Source organism: Equus przewalskii, chromosome 3 (assembly GCF_037783145.1).
Source record: "Equus przewalskii isolate Varuska chromosome 3, EquPr2, whole genome shotgun sequence".
Lineage (NCBI taxonomy): Eukaryota > Metazoa > Chordata > Mammalia > Perissodactyla > Equidae > Equus > Equus przewalskii.
In genome coordinates, this window is record NC_091833.1 from 43,477,954 (window position 1) to 43,500,257 (window position 22,304).

Genomic DNA, 22,304 nt, shown 5'->3' on the forward strand with positions numbered 1-22,304 from the left:
GGACAGAATTCCTCAAATGTTGTCAAATATGGAATATATGGATATGCATCACTTTAAACAAAGATGCCCTTCAAAACTACACAGCTAAATTTTTCATAAATGGCATCATAGTTTAAAAGAATGAGTATGGTCTACTCAGAGAATTACTGTGTCATCCTTTTAGAGAGCAAATTATTAAATGTTATTCATGTTGTTTTAACTCCAGGTCTTGACAAATCAGATTTACTTGCAGCATGATTTCTCAAACGTGATAGAAATAAGAATGACTTGGTGAGCTTTATACAAATGCATATTTACTGACTTTAACCCCAGAGATTTTTATTCAAAGCATTTTATTTTTTTAAAAATCCCAGGTGAATTACATGCAGGTAGTCTCTGCAAAATATTTTGAAAAAACTGACCTAAAACTAGGTGCACTTATATAATAATAGAATTAGCACCATTCTCATTAAGGGCACCAAATATCCTTGAGAGAGTAATTACTGTTATTTAATTTTAAAAGGTATTATTGTAAAAAGTTACTATGGACAAGAGGTTTTCCAACTGTGCTGAAATCTTTTAACTGCATGGACCTTATCCCACCCAATGTAACTTTTTTTTTAATTAAAAGTATTATATGTTCCATAAAGAAACCTGAAAAGCACCAACTAACTAAAACAAAATAAAAAAAATTTCCACCACCTCACTACTTAGAAAAATTACTACTAACATTTTAGTGAATGCCTTTGCAATATCATTTCAATGAATAAAACCAGTTCATGAGCAAAATGCTTCACACAAAGGCATTATATACACCCACATCCACAGAAGCATTTTCCACAATAGCTGAAACATGGAAGAAACCCAAGTGTCCACTGACAGACGAAGGGATAAGCAAAATGTGGTTCTATATACACATATGGAATATTATTCAGCCTTAAAAAGGAAATTCTGTCATATGCTATAACATGGATGAATCTTGGGGACACTATGTGAAGTGAAATAAGCCAGTCACAAAAAGACAAATATTGTATGATTCCACTTATATGAAGTACTTAGAGTAGTCAAAACCATAAAGATAACAAGCAGAATGGTGGCTGCTGGCTGGGCTGGGAGGAGGGAGAATGGGGACGTTAATGTTTAATGGGTATACAGTTTCAGTTTCACAAGAGGAAAAGAACTACGGAGATGGATGGTGGTGATGGTTGCACATTATCTACATATTTAATACCACTGAACTGAAGGCTTAAAAGTAGTTAAGATGGTAAATTTTATGTTATGTGTATTTTACAATGAAAAATAAATACAATAAAAATTGGAAAAATGATTATAATTGCTTTATAACTATACAATTTTCACTTGTAATATTGTGAACATGTCCCAAAACAATAAATTTTTCTTCTGCAATGTGAGTTTTAAAGACTATCTTGTATACATATAGACACATCTTAATTAGAAAGTCAATCTTCTAATGATGTATATTTAGGAGATTGTGAAGATTTTGCTATAATACAACTTTGCTGTAATACATAAAATTCTGTGATGAATACTCTTACACGTACAGCAATGTACATGTCAATGATTAGTTCCTTAATTTAGATTCCTAGAAGTAGAATTATTAGTAGAAGGATATACATTTTAAGGCTTTTCATACATATTATCAAAATATCCTTCAGAAAGATTATAACAACTTTTACTTCACCGTCAATGTGAACATATACTTTAATTATTTTGAAATAATTTCAGTGTTAGAGAAAACCTGTAAGGATAAAGAACTCCAATATGCCCTTCACAGAGATATCCTGTTTTTAAAATTTTACTATATTTGCTTTATAATTCTCTGGCTCTCTCAGTGTGTGTGTGTGTCTACCTCTCTCACTATATATAAAAACATGTATATATATATATTTTTGTATTCATGTTTATGTTTATTTAGTTGTATGTATGTATAATTTGTGGATCATTTGAAGTCACAGACACAATGTCCCTAACCGATAAACACTTCAGAATGCACTTCCTAAGAACAAGGACATTGTCTTACCAAGTGACAAGGTAAGTCTCAAAATCAGAAAATTAACATGAACATATAAAGTGAAAATAAATCTTTGAAATATTTCAGAGAAAGTTTGGATTATTTATTAGACACTAAAATCCACAGTTCTTTATACTAATTTCTTGTCCAAATCTTGTAATGGTTAATGTTATAACTTCTTATCAGTCTAAAATACATGTTTAATAATTATTTATGATCTACAATACTTGCAAAATATTAATAGAGTAGTCTGTATCTGAAAAGACTAAATAAGAGACCATTAAAAAAAGCTGTTTTATATTAAATTCAGGAACACTGCCAATGACCCAGAAAAAAGGAGTTCACGGACGTGACCCACTACAGTACACGTCCAAAAAGCCATTCAGGATGTAACACCAACAGCAGATGCAACCGGCACATGTGTCCTCTGAAAAATGTTGCTTAGGAAATCTTGAAAATAACTTGTAGGCTCTGAAAATTCAGCAGGCTAAGATTTTACACAATGAATTGTCAGTAAATTTTCCCTCTCCCCCCGCCTCAGGTTATAGGCAAAGTTAACAAATAAACCTGAGGTGAGCACCATACCTCCACCAGCCAGGGGGTGAGTCACGATGTCCGTACAGATACAGGCGTACAAAGAGCACGGCACACAGACATGCAAATACTGTCGCTGGAAATTTAGCTTAACATGGATGTCCCACTTCAAGGATAACAAAAACGAAAAGCCAGATTTTGCAGAAAACCAAAGAGAATGCTGGATAGTCAATCAAAACTAGAGGAGCTAACTCCATAAACACAACATGTTATCAGTATATGAACACAGAGGACTTTTTCATTCAAGCGATGTAATTTTACTACAACTCTCAGCCTCATCGCCTTTTACTTTTCCAAATGCAAAATACACTCTGAACTGTAAGAACGCTGTATTTATTACTCATCTTGTTGGATTTCTGATTTATGACAGCGATGAGACCAGAAAGGATCTGAGGAATTCTTCCCTTCCCATCAAGCACGTCTTTTTAAGGCTAGCATTACCTTCCCATTTTCCTTCTTTGCTCCAATAACCCTCCTCCCTGCAGCCCCATCTACTGCCTCCTTGTCTTCTGTCTTGAATAGCAGGTGATCCTTATCAATAAACCTTTTGTTTCTGTTGGTCACTCTGGTCATGTTTTCATCTGCCATTACCTGTGCTCAGAGCCTTAACAATGTAAACACTCCCGTCACTGCCAGGGTCTTGGAAAGTGAACCCTTCCAGATCCTATCAGGAAAGGAGCAGACCCGCAGTTCTCTCTAGGGCCGCAGACTTCTACCTGTGCTATCAGTCCAAGTGCTCAGGGAAGTGGAACGGAGAACTCTCCAGGGAAGTCTGGCTCACTGAGAGGCAAGTAGGAATCACCAGGGCTTCCTAACAAAATAGCATTCTGTCACTGCTGGTCTCCTCTCTGATAATGAAGTGGTTTGTGAGGACTTAAAATGCCAGGACTATTTTTATAAAGTTAGAAGATAGTTCATAACTGAACCAAGAAACAGAAGAAAAAACATATATCTAGAAAGAATCATGGACATAGGATTACCTCAAGGAATCTCTATATGTGCTCTCAATGTTATAATCATGGATAAATTGGAGACATCTTCCTATTAAGAGAGCACGAAGTGCCTGAAAAGCATATTCTTGTCAGAGGACTTTAGTCAACAAATAATATTGCACTAGTAATTTGCTTATATCATCTATTGGGATTCTCTCTTATAGTGACATCTAGAAATAAATTCACTATAAGAACAAAGATATAATAGTCTAGTTATTTTCCTCCATAAAATATTTAGGATTATATTTCCTGGTAACAAAGGAGGTAACAACAGAATTTTAAAATCCAGATTATTGTGTTCGATGAGAAAGAAACAGACTGTTTCTCAATTCCTTTCATCTGTCCCAAATATAAAGTTAAACAGAAATTCCAAAATAGTTAGGACCTGTACATTTCAAGAAATGTGAGAGCCACGCGCCGCCAAGGAACTTAGCTCAGACCCGCGTGCTGGTTTATGTTGCCACGGACATAACAGACGTCTCAGAAGCAAGTCTGGCTCCTCTTTGCATTCTGGACTATCACACATCCAACCCATCTGTGTGGTGGAGGGTAAGGGAGCTGTTTCACTGGTTAAATACCTGCTACCTACAGCATTTAATTTGTAATTGGCAATAACTAAGCTAAACAATAGCATTTTAAAACACATCTGTAAACTGCACAGAATGTATTTTTCAACTGAGTAAGAGAAGAAATAGGATAAACTTGAACTTTGAAAATACTATATAATTTGACTTAAACTACATTGAAATTACCATATTTCAAAACAGAATATTACTTATGATACATTTTCTATGAAGTACACATGTAGTATATATGAGTAATTTCCATATTTAAAATACAAACTTATACCTATTTCAAAAAATCGAATGAATGTTGATTTTGTAAAAGCCAGATTAGAGGATCCCATTTAACAAAGCAAGGGCTCCTGTTCATTTCATTTTAATACCAGTTTTCCACTTTAAGTGTTCATTTAAAAAAAAATGATAAAAAGAAATGACTATAAGAAGTAATTTTTGGGGAGGGAAAAAATCTTCATCAAATTCTCTTGTCTGCATGCCCCTTCAAGAGAGCAGTTTACTCACAATATCTTGGTCAAACCATCTGATGCTGCGAGTCTGGGTACACATCGCTCCTCCCTGCATCCAGTGCCTTTCATCGCTGATTCTGCGGCAGGGAGCCAGACAGCAGGCCACCACGACCTCTGCCCACCAGCCTCTCCATCAGAACAGACATCTCTTCCTCCTCTTAGCACCAGCTGCAGTGTTACTGGGCTCCCCAGATCATATTTTATTGTTTATGAGGAAGGTGCTGCATTTGATCTCATTACTTTTCTGATTTCCTCCTTCAGGAGAAAGAATGTTACCCTAGGGCTATCCTGCTTTGCTGGTGCTGAAATGGAATCAGCAAAGCAGAAGGAAAACTGTTATCCATCAAAGAATTTAAGCTGCATTCTGGCCACCCTGCATCTTCTTTTTGGAAACAGAAGATGACAAATAAAATTTCAAGGACATAAATATACATTGATAAATATTTGTTGAATGTGATCGCATATCTCTAATTTCCTGCCAAATGCACCTATGTTTAAAAAAAAAAGAATCTGAGAAAACTCTGGATTGGTAGAAAAGGCTTTTGCATTTACTTGTTTCCAATAAGGACAATTTATTTGTACTCATTTACCTTTACACTTAGCACTTGTCTGATCTCTCATAACAGAACCTCACCTAAGCCTGTTATTACTTAGCACCTAGTAATACAGATGCTTTGTGATAAGGTTAATCATTTAACTTTTTTGGAAGAGCAATTATTAAAGAACAAGAACAACAACAAAAAATGGTGAGCTGGATTTTTCAGCTCTCTATTCTTTTAATAACACAGTCTCCGCTTTATAGTAATTTGACATATAGATTTATAATAAATCTACTAAATAATATATAATAATTTACTTGGCAACACCTAGTGCAGCCCTTCTCACAGTGTGGGTTCTGGACCAGTAGCACCAGCATCACCTGGGAACTGCTTAGAAATGCACATTATTGAGGCCCACGCAGATCCAGGGAATCAGAAACTCAGGGTGGGGGTGGTCCTCTATGCTTTAACAAGCCCTATGGGCGACTCTGATGCACCTAAAGTTTGAAAACCACTGGCCTAGTACACACCTGGGACTTAAGAGATGTTAAATTAGAGGGCAGAAGAGGAAAGAGAAGGAAGAGGGAGAGAGTGAGCGAGCGCACATGCAAGGGAGCAAAGCTCTAACACCATATTCTGAGACTAGACAAAATGTTTACCTGTGCAAGGCGAACAGAATAAACAGAAGGCTGTGAAGTAATCATATTAACTGTTTATCAATTCTTATGTGAAATGGCTAACTTCTCTTGACGTAGAGTGTTCTGAGTCTTAAATAGGTGGAAGCATTTTGTTGGGAACGCCATGCGGAGCTCTCTGTGGCAGTCAGTGAGATGCCGTCCCTGGCCCATTTCCTACCTCCACCACTTCGGCTGTGTCACCTTCACACAGGACTTAACCTCACAGTTCCTCAGCTTTCATGTCAGTGAAATGAGGGTAACAGTAATAATAGTGCCTTCCTCTTTGGGTTGTTATGAGGATTAAAAGAGTTAGTATATGTAGAGTTCTTACAAAAGAGCCAAGTAAGCGCTCCATTCACAGTAGCAAATACCACAGTTATGATGATGATGGTTTTCATTGTCCGTAGGCCAGAAAATTGGTCTAGGCTCAGCCTCCCTTCGACTGTGCCCCTTCCTACAGAGCAAGGGGTCTGCAGGACCCAGCGGACAAGTCCCCCCAGAACTCGTCCCTTCCCACTCTCCATTTAATCCTTCTGCCACTGCCTAGAAGTCTGGAATTTCTTGCCTAAATGCCCCATGCCTATGTCCGGGAACCATGAGGCCCTCTCTCCACCCCTGTCCTTCTGAGGGTGGACCAAGGAGCTGGTACACAGACCCCAAGGCCTGCAGGGTGGCCAAGAGGTGGACAAGGGGTGCCTGGAGCAAGACTTGTGGGTGGAGTATAAACCAGAGGGTCGGGGAGTTGTAGTGTAAGTGCTTGACATTAAGCTTTTGATTGCGAAGGATCCATTTCAAAGACATCCATCTCAAATAATCATATTGCCAGCTGGATGACACACTGGCAAAACACTAGTAAAATACTGCACTACACTAGTATTACACTAGTAAAACAGCTAGATAAGAAACCAGGACGCCCCACCCACGAAGTTCCCCTTTCAGAAAGCCCTAGGTAACCTATATAACTAACTACTTGAGTGACCCCGCGTTTCCCTCCTGCACCTAATTCCCACTCACATGTTTTAAATTCACTGAGTGAACATGCAAAACGCTAGGCCCCCGCTCTTTTCCCCAGTGAAGGCCCAGGTCCACTCACTGGTACTCCCTCTCTTTTTCTACCCACAATCTTGCTGTGTGGCCCCGGGCGTGCCACGTACTTGCAAGGACTTGTGGGTAATAAATCCTTTTTTCAGCTCCATGATATGGCTATGTATAAAACGCAGTGTCTCAGTCCACAGGCTGCACTGACTTCTCACTGTTGTTAGTGCTGTCGAGCTGATTCTGACTCCTGGTGACCCTGTGTGCAGCAGAGCAGAAACCTGCCAGGTCTCTCTGCGCCATCCTCTCTTCCAGAGCTCTATCAGACAATGCTCCACTGCTAGTCATGGGTTTTCACAGTCAATTTTTTTCGGAAGTGGGTGGCCAGGTTCTCCTTCCTGGTCTTAGTCTGGAAGCTCCGCCGAAACCCCTCCACCACGGGTGACCCTAGTGGTGTTTGAAATCCCGGTGGCACGGCTTTCAGCATCACAGCCACACACAGCTGCTACAGGATGACAACTGACAGACAGGAGATATGGTTCTCTGACCAGAGACGAACCTGGGCTGCGCAGTGAGAGCGCCGGATCTTAACCACTAGATCCCCAGGCGGGCCCACGGTGATTTCTCCTGGACCCCAAAATGACTGCACCAAAAGGGTAAGGCGGATCTGCAGAGACCTCAGCTAGGCATACCTGGGACCCTCAGAGTTCAAAGCAATAAACCCTAAGGCCACCACACGCCTGCCAAGCCCGTCACCTGGTAAATCCTCCGTCTACCCACCAGCCACTCCTGCATCCCCCTTCACACCCTGCCCTGGACCAAGGACTTGTCTTCTCTACGCTGCTTCTCTTCTTTACACAGCCTTTCCCTCAGTTCTCTACAGACTTACTCCACTATTTCTGAAAGTCCCTGCCTTCTCAGCCTCGTCAGAGAACACCCCCTCACCTGCTGGTCCTAACCAGACTCTGGCTCCATCTACAGGACAACATATGCACTGCAGCCCTTTTGGCCTTTCAAAGGAGAGTCAGAATCTTCCTAAACCCTCCTGCTACTTCTGGGACACATCACTTCCCTTCGAATGGGAAAAATCTCTTCTTGAGGAAAGAAATTCTGAACTCTAGCACTTCCCTCTTCATTCCAGCCACTCCTCACCCCCTCCCTGCCCCAGTCCCCAAAGAGGAGCTCCTGGGCCAGCGCAATTCAAAACGCTGTCTGCAGCTAGGTCACAGGAAGTAACCACAAAACTGAAAGTCAACATTAGAACTTTGCAGCAACCTGCCATGGGTGCACCTCTCTTGAGCAGGTGCTGTCGAACTCCCATGGAGACACAATGGCACCAGCCACATCCACAGATACGTCCTGTCTTTTTCTACCAAAAGTGTAGCCCACACCTTAACGCGCACGTAAATCACCTGGAGAATCCTGTTAAAGGCAGTTTAGTAGTCTGGGGGGGCCTGAGATTCTGTATTTCTAATAAGCTCTAAGTGATACCAACGCGGCTGATCCACAGGTCCACTCTGAATAGTGAGCCTTCAGAAAACTTAATCAGGAGATTTTCTCCAACCAGTCATGCTGTTTCATATGCCTGTATTTTGCAAATGTTTCTCAAATATGACAAGCCAAACCTCTGCACTTAACTACTGCCTATTCAGTCACTGCTACTCACAGGCTGTGCAACTTGGGAAAGTTAACTAACCTCTCTGTGCTGCAATTTCCTCATCTTTTAATGGGGAATACTAATCCTAAGTACCTCATAGAATTGTTATGAGGCTCAAATGAGTTAATTAATGTAATATTTACACAATGTTTGGCTTATGTTAGCCATTTTAATTTTTTTATTTTTATTCCTGCCTTGTCCACTTAGCAAAGTCCTGTTCACCCTTAAAGTTTTGTTCAAGTATCACTTCTATGAAGCTATTTTGATATCCTCCCACTCCAGAGTGAGCCACTCACTCTTCTGTGTCCTTAATACACTTTATAATCTAACTTAACTGCTGAGATATTCCTGACCAAGTATTATTCAATAATTTACATGTTTCTTCTCACATCCTAGTGGGCACATCTTGGAAGAATTTTCTTCATCCATTTCTATATCCCTAACACCCAGCATGTTGACTGGCAAAATTTTAAAAACTGCCTGTGGATTTTTGATGTGAACTATTATGAATCAATCTCATTGAGCTTTCTAGGCTATAGTAGGAACAAGTGTTGGTAAAACGTTATCATCAAATCAGGAAATGTTATTATATTTTGTTGGAAAGATGATCTCTTCTCAAGAAATAAAATCAATCATGAAGAATCATTTTAAACCACTTACATAAGACTTAGGACTTCCGACTTTATGACTACCACAAATCATTTATTTTGTGGTGAGAGCAAAGAGGAGAAAGAAAATGTGGCAGCTGTTTTTTTCCTTTGTTTGTTGGTTTTTGGTGAGGAAGATTGGCCCTGAGTTAACATCCGTTGCCAATCTTCTTCTTTGTGCTGAGGAAAATTAGCCCCAAGTAACACTGGTCCCCACCTTCCTCTATCTTGTATAGGATGCCGTGTGGCAGCTGCTTTTAACAAAAAGTCTTTGGGGATGCAATATTTGTATTTAAAGAGCAACACTTAAATGTATAAGACCTGAAATTAAATTTTCTAGATATTTTCTCAATATATGATACGTATATGATTTGACTAAAAGTAGTTGCTCTGGCATAGAACAAAGGAGATGCCATCCAGCAAATAATCTGATTCAGTCCTTTATAAGGTCCTTATTTTTAGAATGAATGTAGCCAAGCAGCAGTTTTGAGTGAAGCACACCTTCTGAATGACGTGTAGGGGCCAGCCTCACACAGCGTCCCCTCCTCCACCCTCCTGAAACACGCCACCAGCTCTAGAAACTGTAGTTTCCTGGAAGAAGTGAGGGGAGGTCCACGAAATAAGACGCCGAGGAGTGAAGCCTCACATGACTATTTTCCCAAGAACTACCTGCACACGTCTCCGAGTGAGTTTCATCGTGTCATCCTGCCTCAGTCCTCTGCCACACAGTGGAAAATGGTACAGGGAGATTCATTGAGAAGAGAGAGAGCACTTCAAGTTTTTATCCTCTTCAAGCCTAAGGCCCTCCGGCCTGGGAGCCTCACCTCTGGTTTTCAGGGGCGGCAGCGTGGGGTGCAGGTCCTCGTTACACTCATTCCGCTCCGTGCAGCATTCAATCGACCTTCTCTGATGAGGAATGGGGGTGTCCTGAAATTGAACTCAAACAGCTGTTAGTGGGTTCCCCTAAATTTCAAAGTCACATAATCTAAAACTTAAGAAATTAACACTATTTAGCGGACTCACTTAAAATTCTTATAATTTTACTCAAACATGTTGAAAATGTTTCTATTAAGTAATTTCTTTCAAATTACCGTGTATTATCTTACCGCAACTTTTGCACTTCAACAAAATTACTACTATATCTGTAATAACCAGTGTGCATGGCATAAACTGAGAAAGAAAGCTGGACTTATTGCAATTCACTAAATTGGAATTTGAGCAAGATGATCTAATGGGTCACTAAGCCAGAAGTTAACAGCAAAAATAAAAAGAATATTTGATTTCAAAATGAATAAAGAATTGGCCCAATGAGAATTTTCAAATTATTGTCCAAATTACTAAGAAGAGGCTAGTCAAAAAAAAAAAACAATTGTTTTATCATGCTTGAAACTTGACCATTCGGAATCTAGCTGACAAAAGGTTACGAAGCAGAATTAAGTTCTCTTCCTTACCCGACACTGAAAATCTGAGCCTTCTAGTCCTAGACACCCAGAAGTGACCACAGGCATCCCGGAATCATCTTCTTCTATCATTGTGAAACAATATCCATCTGTGCTAAAGACCAAACAGGCAAAGTAAGTGTGTGTTTGTGTGTGTGTGTGTGCGTGTGCATCTGTGTGTGTGTCTAGGGCAAAAGGAATTGAAGATGTTTATCATTTGTTCATTATAAACAAGGAGGAAGTCAGTTATCGTTACAGGTTAAAATCTGTTAAAAGAATCCCAAAACTTCCTTTTACGAAAGTTGCTTTAATCATCATAAAACATTTGGTAATATCTCCTCTGTCCAGAAATTTACCAGAAAGAAGGATCCCGAATCCCCATATAACATAACCCATTAACAACCATGCACACCGATTACAAGAGCCTTATTTTGGTACGTTGCAGGTATAACCTTCGCAAACCCAGAGAAAACACTCTGTGAGGAGGTAGCACTACCCTCACCTCTATGAGGAAACCAAGGCTCAGAGTGCTTGAGGAAATTCTCAAAGGCCACACAGCTAGTGAGAGGCACAGCAGGGGTTTGAACCCATGCAGGTGACCATCTATGCTGGTTCTTCTTGCTCTGAGGTAGTGAAATAAAGTTCTCTCTCCCTACGGCACACAAACTACAGAGGGGAGAAGCCAGGACCAGCACAGCATGACTGAGGTGACCAAGACTCTGCCCTGTGGCACCTCTGCTTCTGTGCTGAACTATTATACGAAAATATCGTATGGGCTGAAGTTAGGAGTGGAGTAAGGACAGACAACAGAAAGAAGGGGTTTTAACAAGGCCATGGAAGGCAAAGAAGCAATATTTTTAATTTCTGTATGGTTTTCTAGATTTAAAAACACTTTCACTTACTCCATCTCATTTAATCTTCTCAACAACAATGGGAAGAAAATAATCTTATTTCTATTTTACAGATGAGGAAATTAAAGTTGTGAGGGAATAATAAACTTGTACAAGGTCGCAAAACAAAGTGTTACAGAAGCAAGAACCTCTTGTTTCATTCCCACACATTTTCCACTATCTCCACCTGGGACTAAAAATGAAAAACTAGAACTACTACATATAGATCTAGTTATAAACAGACATTACTGTCTTCACAAGTTGGGTGACGAATGCCAGCAGGCTCCCAATATAAGTCATAAACCACGAAACTCTGTCTCCATCCTTTTCTCATCTATTTGCATGCTCAGCATCCAGAAAGATATGACAGTGTCATCCTGGAAGGTCAGGGGAAGAAGCTCCGAGAATGGCATCAGCCATGATTTGTGTGCTTGTCTATTCTGCATTAGTGGTAGCAACATTCTGCCATACACTAACCCTTCAGTTATCGTCAACACCCTTAGAACTGTTTACTTGCTTTATAAGCCTCAAGTAATCCAAAATACCTCAGTTTAAAAGAACTAGCACAGCAAAGTTCAAACATACTAATGAACGGCTGGGAAAAGCCCGTGATAAATGTCTTTGTTAGACTAAGGTCAAATGCATGAATATTGCTGTGGAGAAAGACTGCCTTTGAACAGCCTATGCTCTGAACTCTTTGGAGCTTTTTAGCCAATTTACTGAAATTGCTGTAAGAATCTAAAGCATGTAAACACTGAAGGCAGTAAATAACAGAGCTATCCCTTAGATATTTACCTTAAACAATATAAGCAAAAATACCCATGGGATTTTTTTATTCCTTTCCTACACATTTAGACTATATGTTTAACTTACATTTTTCATCGAAAGTAAAATTCAGGAATTATCAGAAATAAAGTCATCTTAATTTTCAGACATGAGGAATTCATAGAGGCTAGAGAAGTTGATACAATATATTAAATCCAAAAAGACTAATTTCTCCTTAATCATGAGTTCCCCTTGTTCAAAATCTGAGTACATGGAAATGTACTTTTAGGCAACTGATAAGAATCAAGACAAGAACAGAAAAAGCTGGTAAAGCTGTTGGAAAACTACTGTTATAATGTCCTATGAAATGTAAACAAACGTAAGGGAGAGTAAATCCAAGCCTTAAAAATGCACTCCCTTGTCTTTGAAGAGGATGGAGCTAAAATACAAAGAGGAGATGAAGAGGAAAGAGACCCTGGAGAAAAGAGCTGGCATTCCCCCAGTGATAAACGGGGATGGGAATCAAGCACTTGGTGGGAGGACAGGCAAGGAGCTGAGGGAACCATTTCAAGTCCATATTATCCGCAGCAAACCAAAAATAATTCATTAGCTTCTCATTGAAATTGTTAGCCAGTAAGGAACATTAACTGGAAACTAGCAGCACAACTACAGAACCTTAGGAATTACTTGAGAACTTTCAGCTCTGCAGCAGGCACAGATGTAAACAAAGCTACACTCCAGAGCGGAGGTGAGCCACCTCCCCGCCACCAAGAGACGGCTGCTGTGTCAGGAAAGCGCGAACCCTTCCCCTCGGCTTAGCTCAACATTCTGCTGCCCGGTTGCCATGGGTAAGCTTTTATACATTTTATATAGATTATCACCCCGTCATTCCCAGAGTGTTGAAAGCAATAACAGGAAGAGATGAAAAATCAGCAAGGAAACAAAAGTTGAAATACTGTTAAACAAAACTGATAGTAGTGATATGTACACGGGAATGTAGGATCAATCATTTGATTACAGTGATGATTATGAATTTGAAAAAATGACAATACATGCAACATTTCAAAAGCAACTGACAAAACAGAAGAGCGCATACAAAGATATCAGTCATCAGTTCTGAGTGCCTCTTAACATACTGTTAATTCATGAAACAGCAAAGCATTTAAGAAGTTAAACGTCGCATGATGTCATAAAATGATAGTAAAACTCTGTTACAACACTTGAATGGAACTATAGGTTCAAGTCTCCTTGAATCCGCTATTCCAAAAGCAGAGATGTCTGGGCTATCTAGAGACCATCAGGGGACTGACTGCCTCAACAGACCTTCAGTGTGCATTTCAGTGTGCACAGTCAACGTTCGCTGAACGCTGGGAAGAAAGGCTGCACCTGGCTTAAAGCTTTGAGGGACCAACTGATACTCTTTTGAGTAGATGTGCACCCAGAACCTGCCAGCTTTGACTTCTCATTTGTGATCAAGTGGACTTAGAAACAGCTTTTTTGCACCCCAATTCGCTCATTAGTTCTTGTAGAATATTAGATAGTATGTGTAAAATTGCATTGACAGCATCTTTATATAATAAAGTGCTCTATTAACTGTTTTGTTTTAGTGAATACAGTATTTAGAAGGTGTACCCCAGGCTTGGTCCCTTTAATTCTATTCCTCCACTAAGATCATAGTTCCTGAACTGCAAACCCCAGGGTCGTTCAGAAACATCACCGCCTCAGCTGAGAAGGCACTATTGCAGAACTTTTCTTCTAACTCATTTAGATCTTTATAAAGATTAATTTAACTATAAAGGAATTTTTTTAAGTATTAGTTAAAAAGAGTTTACCTGCTTTGCTTAGAGTAATAGGAAATTTTAAAGCATTAAAATAATTTAAACTGTCGAATAAAAATTATTAAATTATTAAATGGTTTAAATTTGTGCTCTCAACAAAAACTAATAACAGAAATGGATACCTTCTCAAATGCATTGGCCCACAAGGATTAATAGCTCTCTTGACTGATCAATATCTATTCTAATTTTTCTTTAGTATGTGAGAGAGACTAGAATTCTTACATTTCTTTCAGATTTCTTTTAAGTTTCAGTCAGAATCAATTTGAAAAAGCTGCTTGATTTTTAGGTTATTTTGTAAATAGGTCCTTGAGAACATTCTGTCTTCTAAAATATTCAAGGCAATAAAGAAAGATTTCAAAGTTTTCTGTCACATGTAAGCTCAAAGATATGTATATAACTTTTAGAGTTGCTATTTAAATCACATAGATTTTAGTTAGTTAACTAAAACAGCTGAAAGATGCTTAGGGCTTTGTTAACAGAAGTTCCTTTTACAAACATTTACTGAGCATCCTGTGATTTGGGCAGAATTAGATACTGAGAAGGCAAGAGCAAGGAAGATGCAGTTTTGCTTTGCAGGAGCCCTTCATCTATGACAGCCACCCCTCCCTGGAGGGTCCACGATCCACCTTCAAGCAGCAGAGAGAGAACTCATAAGCTCATTGAGTGTTATCTACTGACAGCGGGGGAAAAAAGCAAAGAAGAATGTTGAGCAGTAGCAATTCCCACAGTAAGAGAATCCTAAGGTTTACGTTGTTGTTTTCCCTTCCTTATCATCTTAGGGGGGTGGATTCCCACAGCCGTGGAGGGAAAGTGCGTAAAACATATCCGGCCACTACTGCTCCCCTTCCCCGGCTTCTCCTCTGCGGGTCAAGTCCTGTAGGAAGGTGAAGGGGCAACATTAATGACGAAGTTCCAACGTGAGAGATGCCTGTTTACTTGACTCTCAAGAACATGTAGCTATCATACATCCTTCTCTGGCAGCCAGACCAAGTGATCTAGGGTTCTTTTCATTTTTTTCAAGGAGACACAAGATTGTTTTGAATTTTTCTCATTTTTTATATCAATCAAGCATTTGTATACTCTCTGCCACCGCCCTGTGCAGATCCTTACCACCTCTCCAGGACTGCTGGGGCAGCCTTGAGCACACCTCCCCTCTCCTCTGGATGAGCCCATCTGTCAAGCACTGCTTGAGAAATGGGACATTTTCCTTCTTTGCTCCAAAATCTCCAATAGTTCTCTATGTACATAAATTTTAAAGAGCCTAGTCTATTCACTTTCTATTAAGTGCAACAACAAAAGGGCCCATTTAACATTCTCATTTATGACTAATGAGAGGCACAAAAGGAGAGGTATTCCTCATAGAAGACTTCATAAGTGAATCTGAAATCATAGCCTCTTCCAACTAAAGTACAAGTCCTAATGACCTCATAATCCTCATTCTCATAAGTGCAATGGTTTGAACTGAACATCTACTGGGGAAAAAAAATCATAAAGCTCAATGTTCAGATGGCCTGGGCAACAGTGGAATACACTGGACGCAAGGGAAGATGTATAAACAAATGAGAACAACATGTACTTTAAAGTCGCTGAGATCCTGGGTCAGGAGCATCTGTCCGAAAACTCACACCACCACACCTGGCAAGAGGTGCAGAAGCCCTGGGTTAATACAACTGTGTAAGAGGTCCCAGCCCCTGAGGTGTCCCCTCCGCCCGGGGACTCCTCAAGGGACAGTCAGAGATTTTGCTCATTCCTCACTTAGGCAGCCCAGTGTCATCTGCACATCCTTTGTGCAAACATCTGATGTGATTTACTACACCTGTAAACCCTGAAAACTGGTCCGGGGGGAGAATTTTTGGCCAGAACCCATTAAGATAAATGAGGAATTATTTAAAATAATCTCTGAAAAAAGAGTAAAAATTAATGTTTAGAAATTGATAGACTTCTGTGAGGGAATGGAGGAACCTGAGAGAGTGGTGACACAGGGACAAAAATGACTATCACAGAAAAAGTCAAGTAAAACACAGAAGAGAGGTAAAGTGGCACCAGATTATACAGGGAAAAAATAAACAAACAAGGCTGAAATTACACCTGCTAGGACAGGAAAATAAGATGGAACATCGGCATGGTGAAAATCATGTAAAAAAGAGTTATTCAAGCTGACTTCGCAGCGTTCAAGGCACGCAGTGATAGTCTGGGGTCCTAAATCCAATCTGGAAATGGAATGGGAAGGATTAACAATGCAGAGGAACACCTGGAAAGATATTTAGGAGACAGATATTATCTTGAGGGAGATAGGACAATGGCTTCACCCCTTACTTTGAATTATGGATCTAAGAAAAGGTTCTAATACTGTATTCAGCATGATACATTTGTACCATATCCTCTAACATGCACACCTTTAGGCAATGGAAACAGCACGGATTTTGGAAGCAGACACATCTGCACCTGATAGGACTCGAGGCCAAGAATGACTACGGCCTTGGCCTTGGCTGGTAGTGATCAACGGTATTATGAAGAGTTTAAAAACCTTCTAAACTCTGCACATGTTCTCTGAATTATCATGTGGGATTTCAGAATCTCTTTTAGGTATGACACACTCTTGATTTGGGCTACTTTCAGATAATTCTTTCCAGGAAAGTGGGAGTGGTAGGTAATGAGCATGAGATCCACCTGGGACACCCAGCTTGGCCAAGATCTGCCTGGTACAAGGCCTCAGGCCAGACAGCTTCCACAAGCCCTTATCTGAGCCTCCAGCAAGCACACCCTTGTCCTGTGATCTGGGGGGGTAGATTTAGTGCACTATTACTGAAAACATGTTCCCCTGCGGGTCGGCAAACTGCTTGTTACTGGTCGGTGAGGAGATTAACACAGAAACTGAAACTTGTACGGCAATAATTTAGATCTGTTGAATCTGAATAATAGAAAACAGAAAAAATGGAGCATGAATTTTTAAGTATTTTAAATTTATTTTTCTATTAATTCATTTTTTTTGTACTTTAGAAAAGTATCAGTGCACAACTTACTAGGGTTGGGGGCGGGGAGCTATCTTTCCCCAGAGAGAGCTTGAGAAGTACTGATTTGGAGGTCAAAGAGTAGAGCATGGGCTTACAGGAACGGAGGCAGAAGGCCTGGGTTTATTCTAGGTCTGACAGCACATGAACAAAAGTAGTCCCTGCGACACACACATGACTAATCTCAGGTCACAGGAGCTCAACTGCAGTCAACACTTCATTAACAAAATAGATGTGCATTTTACTCAAGAGCAAATATTAGCTCCTTTGAGAACCAGTGTCAGGGCTTGGCTGTTGGTCAAGAATCCAGGACTTAGGAAACTTGTTCACAATTTTTTTCATCATATTGGCATGAACAGTGACCTAGTGAAAATTACTTAACCTCTCAGAGCCTCAAATTTCTCACCTGGAAAATACAGATAATGCTACATTCTTTATAGAAATGCTGTAATGATTAAAGATAGGTGAAAGTAAATACACCAGTACTTATAAAAAGTTTAATAAATGTTAGTTTTCTGTTGACTTCTACAAGTTAACCAATTCATGTTGACTGTCATGGTAGACCCATGTTTTTTTGATGGGTTCCATTGTTATTGTTGCTGGGTTTTTAAAAATTATATTCTTGTTTTCTTTTTCTTTGCTATCGTAAATCAAAGGTTGGAAACCGTATAATTCACAAGCCATTCCAATCTGGCTTCCATTTCTACTTCCACATTAAATATTTCCAAACTGCAGTTATCAAGGTCAATAAATCTGATTGCTGTATTTCACTCCTTATCCTCCTTGACCTCTAACAGTACCCAACACAGTTGACCTTACTTCCTCCCTCTATAACTTGGCTTCAGTGACACCATACTCATTGCTTTACTGCTAATTCTGAGGCTCCTGGGGAGAGCCTCCTTCAGTCAAGCATTAAACGTCTCATGGCTCAGTCCTTCCCCAGTAGATTGGATTATTCTTTCAGTGTTCTCAATGCCCTACCCAAGTCATGGCTTCCCCTTGGCTTTGAGCTTGACTATGTCACTTGATTTGGTAAATGGAATGTCAGAGGACATGATGCAAGCAGAATGTTTAAGAGGTCATTCCCTTATACTCGTGCAAGAATGAATATGCCCTGAGTAGCTGCTGGTACAAAATGAAGAAACATATGGAGCAGAGCTGAACTCAAGCAGCAGCGAAAGCCAAGCCCACAGATCCAGAAGAGCCCAGCGCAGCTGCAGCCCACTGTAGACCCATGAATGAAAAAATAAATGTCCTTAGTTGTAAGCCACTGTGATTTTGAGGTTGTTCCTTTCACAACAAAAACCAACTAACATTCTACTCGCTCTGTACTCTCTCCCTGACATCTTATCTGAGCTCCAAATCCATATCCTACTACCTACTCCCTGATAGCTCCACTTGGATGTGTCAAAAACCTTGACCTTAGCATGTCAGATTGGCATGTGATTTTCCTCTGTCCACTTTCATTAAAAGGCTACAATATGCATCTAAAGGTACATCCAGAAACTTGTGGAGCCCCTCTTGGCCCCCTCCCATATCCAATTCATCAACATAAAACCTTCCTTCTAAATATCTCTCCAACACATCCTTCTCTTTCCTGCACCAGCACCACCCTAGTTCAAGATCATTTTCTCTCACGTGAACTGTTCTTCTTGAATCCACTTTTCAATTTCTCTCACATAAGTGCTGTTCTTCTTGAATTCACTTTTGTCTCCCTTTAAAACATTCAATACTCTGCAACAAAGAAAACTTTTCAAAAAAGCAAATCAAATCACATCAATCTCACTGCTACCTCTGCTTAAACGTCCCCGTCAGCAGCTTCCCAATACCCTCAGGAATAAGACCAGCATTCTTAACACAGCCCACCAGGCCACAGGGCATCTTTCCCACCTCCAGGCTCAACTCCTTCCACACCTCCGCCTACGGCCTGGACTCTAGGAAAGCAGTCTTCCTGGAACATGCACGCTTCTCCTTCCCACCACAGAGAATCTGCAGTTCACCCTGCCTGAACACTTTCTCCCCAGTCAACGTACAACACTTCGATGGCCTATGAGGAAAACACAACAAAATATTTGAAATTGGGATAATTTTGGAAAGCCTGAACATATGATCACCAGAACTACAGCTCAAATGACACAGATTTATTCTCAATTACCACACACCCAGACAAAACAGTAAGATATCCCACTAATATTCTTCCAACTGCTAATTACCCTTTCTTCAGAAAACTCTAATTTTCCCGGTACTTTTTCTGTTTACTGCAAAGAGGTAGTGTTTCCCAGGAAACACTGTCTGAGCTTTAGAATAATTTACTTTGGCACAAGACTCAGTGATCCCAACTTTCTTCTATCGCACAAGAGCCAAGTTACTGGACCTCTCTGGGTCCTGAATTCCTTATGTGTAATGGTAAGAAATAAGCATTCCCTACCATGCTGAGTTGTTTTGCTGATTAAATGAGATATATACTTACGAATACATCCAACTTTCCTCTCTGTGTCATTCAGTTAATATACATTCCTTGAACTATATATTTCAGGATACACTGGCAAGCTTATATTAGATCCCACTTCATAGAAACCTTGGGGAAAAAAGGTCTCAGGAAGAAAAAAGCATTCAACTCAGCTTCATGTTCCTTCCTGGATAATGAGGCCCTGAATGGTTGCCCAGATGTCTTGCCCGGACTTCAAACCTAGCAGCCCAACTTCCTCTGTGGGTCCATTACCCTTCTTGAGGGAGACTTTGCTTCTCTGACATTTTTAACTGCTGAGATCCACACCTGTCTGGTTAACTCAGCCACTTCTCCCTGGGCACACTCTGGCCTCATTAGACTATGCCTCTTTACCCACTGTAGTCCTCATCCTGGGGAGTAAACATAACTATAGTGACCAGCAAAATGGATGTGGCTGAAAAAAGACGTGTAAGGAAGAAAGAGGCAAATAGTCCAGTTTCAAATATTAGAAAGTATTTATACAAACAAGCTTATCTACGAAGGAGTTTATTCTCTAATATTTTGCAAATGTCTTTCCTAAAGTCTGGTGGACTCACATAAGCTGTACCATGATATCGCTTCCCAGAGTCAGTTTATAAATATTCCGAATAGCTTAGGTGTTCTTTCCAAAACACTAACACCATCAGCATGATGAACAGTTCTAACAAACAAAACCCCACACACATGCGACACCCTCTGCTGTTGAATTTATTTTGGGGAAGAGGTGTTTTGAAAGAAAATAACTGGGTTTTGCTCCTTGACAAGGAGCTTGGGACGGTGCTGTAAGGTTATGTGCATGTGTGATGTTTGGAGGAAGGCAGAAGAATCTCAGAACACCATTTCAGGGCAAAATGCAATTCAGTATTTCTCTAAACACAGCACAGCTCTGAGAGTTAACGGGATCAGGCACTATTCCCCAAAACATGTTCTTGGAAACACCAGCCTACAATTCTACAGTTGAAAAAGTATGACTTTCTGTTAAAACTAGATTTAAACAATTTATATGACCAACCTGCAAATATTGTTGACCGAGTCTTCTGGACAATGGTGGTGGCATTTACAACGCAAGATCTTTGGACGAGGGGTGGGGGATGCACTCTCACCATCCTCTTTCTTGGTGCCCACATTTAATTTTCCTGAACTTCGCAAAAGCATGTTATCAAGGAAGTTTGCTGAAAAGAAGAAAAAGCGAGAGTTTAAATATCTGCGGGACAGCCCAGCCAAAGTCTTCTGTCCAAAGAATAAGGAGATTAAATAAAATATTAGGTATTCATGATTCTTAAAGATTTAAACAGAAATCAGATATTTTGATACTAAAAATTATACTTTCTATATCTCTCATATAGAACATAGAAATCATTTATACAATTAAATTATAATAGCTTTATTTGGTTGAATGCAAGGAGCTCAATGAGACACTATTATAGAGATTATCTTTACTCTGTATGGTAACACTATGGGTGAATATTATCATTCCCATTTTCAGATGAGAAAATTAAGACTCGAAGTTTAAGTGATTTGTACACAGCTAATAAATCACGAAGCCAGTATTTAAACTCCGATTGTTTGGGCCCTAAAATTGTCTTTCTACCAGTCTCTTTACCTTAGGGCTCTCTTTACTTTAGGTATAGCATGTATTTTTAAAAGAAATTATTAGAAATATTTAATCTGCAAAATTGGGTAGGAAGATAAAAATTTGGTTATCATTAAAATACCTTTCAAAAGATACATCCTCCTCATCAGCTTTTATGCGCAACAGTGCCTACCTATTGTAGTTAGGAAGACATGATAGTAGCTGTGATCTCTAGAGACAGATTTTCTGGGTTCAAAATTAGGCTTTCCTATTTACCCATTAGTTGACCTTGAATAACTTTGTAAATAATGTCATTGTGCCTCATTCTCTTATTAAAATGGAAATAATCATAAGCACCTACCTCATGTCAAGAGCTTAGAGTGTGTATGTTACATAGTAACACTTGATAAATGTTAGCTAATATTAGTGGAGAATCAAATTTTTTACCTTTTAAATATTAAGACAATGTTTCATTAACACAAGGTGACATATCACTGAGATAGTTTTCCTATTTTCCTTCTTTACCACCACTTCTGGGAGTTAATGATGCCTGAGCAGGGGGCATGCACTAACTGATACCTATTACATGTCGGGCACGGGGTAAGAACTCTCACACACATGCTATGTCACTGCATAAACTGTCACTCTGAGCAATACTTGATTTAAAATCTCTCTCACAAGACATCAAGCTTGCCTATAATTAAATCAAATTTCAACCAAAATATTATCTACAAGATGTTGGGTTAAAAAATTGAAATTCTAGATCAGAAGTGCAATATACATAATAGATGTACAGTGTGCATTTATTTTAAACCACAAATTAATGTGTCTAGTCATTGGTTACATCACAGAATGAGAAATTCAGAAAAGAAACATCTGTGATGATTTTTCCTGAGTTTCTATATGTTAAGCTAATTAGTTGACTTCTTAGAGAGTAATAATTGAAGGAAAAAGCAACAAAATATGTTAAATCAGTTTATCAGAATTCTCCCTAATTGTTAATTCTAATATTTCATCAGAGTTTTCAAATTTATATAAGATGTGCACCTAACTTTCTGAAA

The 22,304-nt window shown here is 39.6% G+C and overlaps 1 protein-coding gene across 26 annotated transcripts in view; it reads right to left on the reverse strand.

Moving 5' to 3' along the window:
- The window catches only part of BMPR1B (bone morphogenetic protein receptor type 1B), a 377,755-nt gene that overhangs the window by 27,502 nt on the left and 327,949 nt on the right, over positions 1-22,304 (reverse strand). For 18 of the 26 annotated variants that reach the window (XM_070614244.1, XM_070614248.1, XM_070614246.1 and 15 more), the window contains 3 exons: positions 20,683-20,842; positions 10,691-10,793; positions 10,064-10,166 (listed from right to left, as the gene is read on the reverse strand). In XM_070614244.1, the coding sequence (XP_070470345.1) occupies positions 10,064-10,166; positions 10,691-10,793; positions 20,683-20,842 (366 nt within the window). The remainder of the gene's footprint in view (positions 1-10,063; positions 10,167-10,690; positions 10,794-20,682; positions 20,843-22,304) is intronic. The other 8 variants (XM_070614259.1, XM_070614263.1, XM_070614266.1 and 5 more) reach the window with 1 other exon arrangement.